Here is a 4691-nt window from a genome sequence, read left to right as displayed (position 1 = left end):
GAGTGTAGCACTCGGCAAAGCCCTGTTTGCCGAGTTTTTTCTCGTGGCACTCGGCGAAGTACCTGTTTACCGAGTTTTTTTACAGAGTCCTTTTGTGTCTGAACTCGGCAAAGACAGTATTGCCGAGTACCACGATATAATGTACTCAACAAAAAGCCAAACACTTGGTAAAGTTGATTTATCCAGTAGTGGACAAAGTTTCTGGTATATAAAAGTGAAGACACAAATAACATCTTCTTTTCGTTGGACCAAATAGCGATTGTTGGAATATCATACAGAAGTTGCAGTAAGTACACGGCAGGCAAACATACACATCAATCTGACAGCATGAACAGTCACAACTAGGCAGCACAACGAGCCACACCCCAGCTACTAGTTATCAGGGCAATTCCCAGAACACAAACTCATGTGAGACTGAAACTACCCTACGAGTCTGATCACACCGCGACCTGAACAAAGCACGTCCCTGGCCTAAACAAATATTTATATAGAAAAGGCAAATTTTAACATGGTCCCTCTGACCCCCCTCCTTTTACATGTGAGGTAAGAAGGTAAGAGTTAATCAGACCACTAATAAATGAGATCAACGACTCAGATCTATTATATACTCTTACCTCTCATGTGAATAGAAGACATAAGAGGGACCATGTTAAAACTGCTCGATAGAAAATGCTTATGTGCTAGCTGAAATAACTGGGAAACAACTGAACTTACCTGGGTGCAGCGAGGTTAACATAACGCTAGTTTGATTATAGGAGGTAGAGAAATAATGCTATGTGAAGCAGCTTAGGAGGATATCGTGATTATATTACATGCAGGAGGGTAAAAAACACTAAAAAGGAGGAGGGGCCTTGGAAGCTCATTTCTTCAAATCTTGTGTTTTGCAAGCAACTTGTGTTGAGGGTTATTGATTTCGAACATTCTCATACTCATTTCCCTCTAGATATTTTGTATGATGCATACTACTCCCATTGAAACTTGTACTTTGATCGTTTCAACCCAATAGTTTCACCATCGAACTAGAACAAAGGGACATCGCCAAAAATAATAATAATACTTCCTCTAATCCATATTAATTGACGAACACTGGGTACAAAATTGTAAGGCCGTGTCAATTAATATGGACAGGAGGGAGTAGTACTAATACAGCCGTAGCAGCTGATATTCCTTTTGAGAATTATAGAAATTAATATGACATCCATAATCAAATTATAAAAAAAAACTAGTACTAGGACATGACGCTACTCCTGCATGTTTCCTGGTAGACTAGTATTTGGAGAAAACTACACGTAGAAAAAACGTTTACTAGCTGTGGAACAGGATACTATGTATGCATGCTGCAGTTCCAACAGCTATTGCCTAAACGTCACTGACGGGGAAATATTTATGGGATATCGTTGCATGTGTTCGTCAGGCTTTCAAGGAAATCCGTACGTCAAGGATGGCTGCACAGGTCTGATCCTCCACATTACCCTTCATTGTGCACTAATGTTGCTCTCACATCTACAAATGTTTAGAAAATCTATCTATCCATCTACTAATTAAATAATAAAAGCATAATTTGGAATAAAGATAGTGGGATCGCTAGAAATTCCCCAAATAAGTAAAACATCCAGATGTTGATCTGGTGGACCGTCCCTCTTAGTGGATCAAAATAACTAACATATCGTATCCATTAGATCTACATAATCATACATAAACATATCACACCCGCTAGGTCTTCGTAGTAGTACATAAATAGATCATAACCATTAGATCTACATTACCTAAACTGATCACATCCGTTAGATATTTACAACTGTACCTAATAAAATAAATCCGTTAGATCCACCTAGTCACACCATAACAAATCACATACATTAGACATTCATAACCGTATCTAAACATGCCATTACCACTACATCTTTGTATCCCCAAAAATAATCATACCCGATAGATCATCATAATTACATTTATACAGATCCCACATAATTTTTAAAAATGCATGAGTAAATTATTAGTTGAACTATAAAGGGCAAGTTGATGTTATGGTTGATTTAAATGATGTTAGACCTTGCCACATACAACATGGATAGATATTCGACTAGAGCCCCATAACAATATAGCCAATGGAAATATTCCTATATGTAGACAATTAGTACTATAAACAATGTAAATAATTCGTTAGCGGTGATATGTAAAATAAAATAGCTGAGGGTGTGATAGGCACCAACATGGGCATCAACGGAGGACTACGTAAATGGGTGTTGATTACTAGAACCGAAGGCTTGAGGATGTATTGGTCATTTATTTATTAAATTTTAATTTTCTAATAAAAGATTAATATAATGTTATAAGAACCAATAACCTTGCGAGGTGTGGATAGGAACAAAATTCGATTACTCTATATAGCCGTACACGAAATGACAACATGGGGCGTAAAATTGGACTCGTACGCTATAGAGCATATGACAGTTGACCTAGCAGGCATGCAGATTGTGGCTTAGTTTAGTTGGTGTCCTCATTGTTCAACTAATGACTAAACAAATAAATAAAGTATACTATATATTAAGAAGAATCAACAACATTAGATTTCCGCAAGTAACATTGTGAAGTTCTTTTTGGATCTATTAGCAATATAATCATATATTTATATACCAAAAAGTTCAAACATATACCTTTAGAAATCTATTAACATATAAACTTATTGTATTATACAACAAAGGGGGTAAATACGAGTAAAAACGTTCTAGATGCGATAATATAAATACTTCACACTTTCGACAAACTAAGGATGATGCCCTCGCATTGCAAGGGCCACCTTGCTAGTTTTTGAAAACATCACGCAGACGTGTAGGGAGTTCGAAGTGATACTTGGAGATGATACCAATATATAACCAATGAGAGCTTTCTACCGATATCAATGAACGCGCACTATCAAATTCATGCAATGGGCCATGTCAAAATTTCCCTGGAGGCTACATATGCACAAGTTGCCCTCATAGAAAAGAGTTTGATCCCATAAAAAGGCAGTGTGTTACATCGGTGAAGCAACACCATCTTCTTTTGGGTAAGTTGGAGCTAGCTAAATATCCTCATTGCTATTAAAGTTACCAAATGTAGCGTGTCTCAAAGAGGAATGATTAAATGTAGGTATTGCAACTGGAACTGTATGTGGCCTTGGCTCCATAATTATTGCAATCTTTGTAGTTTTATTTGCCAACAAGTGGAAGAAAGGCATCCAAAAGAGAATCCGGCGAACACACTTCAAGAAAAATCAAGGTCTACTCTTGGAACAGCTCATCACAGATGACAGCGCCACAAACAAAACAAAAATATTCTCCTTGGAGGAGCTAGAGAAGGCAACCAACAACTTCGATGCCACTCGTGTTCTTGGTCGTGGAGGACACGGTACGGTTTATAAAGGGATTCTATCTGACCAATGAGTGGTGGCTATTAAAAAGTCCAAAATTGTGGAGCAAACTGAGATAAACCAGTTTATCAATGAGGTTGCTATCTTGTCGCAAATCATTCATCGTAATGTAGTAAAGCTATTCGGGTGTTGCCTCAAATCTGAGGTTCCTTTGCTCGTGTATGAGTTCATATCAAATGGTACACTACATGACCTTCTTCACGTTGATGTTGGTGTTAAATGCTTGCTGTCATGGGATGATCGTATTAGGATTGCAGTTGAAGCAGCAGGGGCACTTGCTTATCTGCACTCGGCTGCTGCAATACCAATTTTCCATAGAGACGTGAAATCTTATAACATACTATTTGATGGCAGCTTCGCTACAAAGATTTCTGACTTTGGTGCTTCAAGGTTTGTTTCACTCGATGGAACTCATGTGGTCACTATTGTCCAAGGAACATTTGGTTACCTAGATCCTGAGTATTACCATACTGGACAACTAACTGAAAAGAGTGATGTGTATAGTTTTGGGGTAATACTCGTGGAACTTTTCACGAGGAAAAAGCCAATTTTCATCAATGATCTAGGTGCAAAACAAAACTTGTCCCATTATTTCATGGAAGGATTGCAAGAGGGGGATATCATGGAAATATTGGATCCTCGGGTTGTTAAAGAGGCAAACCCAGAAGAGATCGATGATATTTGCTCACTTATAGAAGCATGTTTGAGACTCAAAGGAAGAGATAGACCTACTATGAAAGAGGTAGATATGAGGTTGCAATTCCTGAGAACCAAGATGCTAAGGAAATGCAAAATTCTCCCAGCTAGTGATCAAGAAATTGAACATCTGTTATGCCCAGAGATTAGCAATTCCAATGCACAGATGAACGTTGACAATACTGGTAATTTAACATCTGAAGGCATCTCCAGTTGCTACAGTCTAGAGCAAGAACTTTCATCCTCAGTAACTTTGCCAGGCTAAGTATATATGTGCCTACCAAAATTGATTCCTTCCTAGTATTTATCGAAATTACCATTTCTTTTCCATGGAATCATATTATGATAAATAGATCTCTTTAGACGAGAGTATGTCATGTGATTTCGCTTCCTGTATATTTGCAAAATTTATTTGTAAGCCCATCTCAATTGTGTACAATCATAATAAAAATATTTGCGGTGAATATGCTTGTAAGGAATAACTCATTATTTTATTTAAAGTTTGGTGGTGGGGGAAAACATATTAGTAGCGTTGCCAAAAAAATGCATACCTTCCGTTGTCGTTCACTTATATGGTAAATGC

General features: G+C 37.6%; 1 protein-coding gene across 1 annotated transcript; it reads left to right on the top strand.

The window, feature by feature from the left end:
• The first annotated feature begins 2402 nt into the window (after positions 1–2402).
• LOC123135291 (wall-associated receptor kinase-like 22) lies at positions 2403–4373 on the top strand. The gene is made up of 3 exons (XM_044554343.1): positions 2403–2466; positions 3133–3390; positions 3427–4373. Exons 1-3 carry the CDS (start codon positions 2403–2405, stop codon positions 4371–4373), a joined length of 1269 nt encoding a protein of 422 aa, XP_044410278.1.
• The last annotated feature ends 318 nt before the right edge of the window (positions 4374–4691 follow it).

The sequence above is a fragment of the Triticum aestivum genome, chromosome 6B (assembly GCF_018294505.1).
Source record: "Triticum aestivum cultivar Chinese Spring chromosome 6B, IWGSC CS RefSeq v2.1, whole genome shotgun sequence".
NCBI lineage: Eukaryota > Viridiplantae > Streptophyta > Magnoliopsida > Poales > Poaceae > Triticum > Triticum aestivum.
This window is presented reverse-complemented; position numbering and strand designations above follow the sequence as displayed.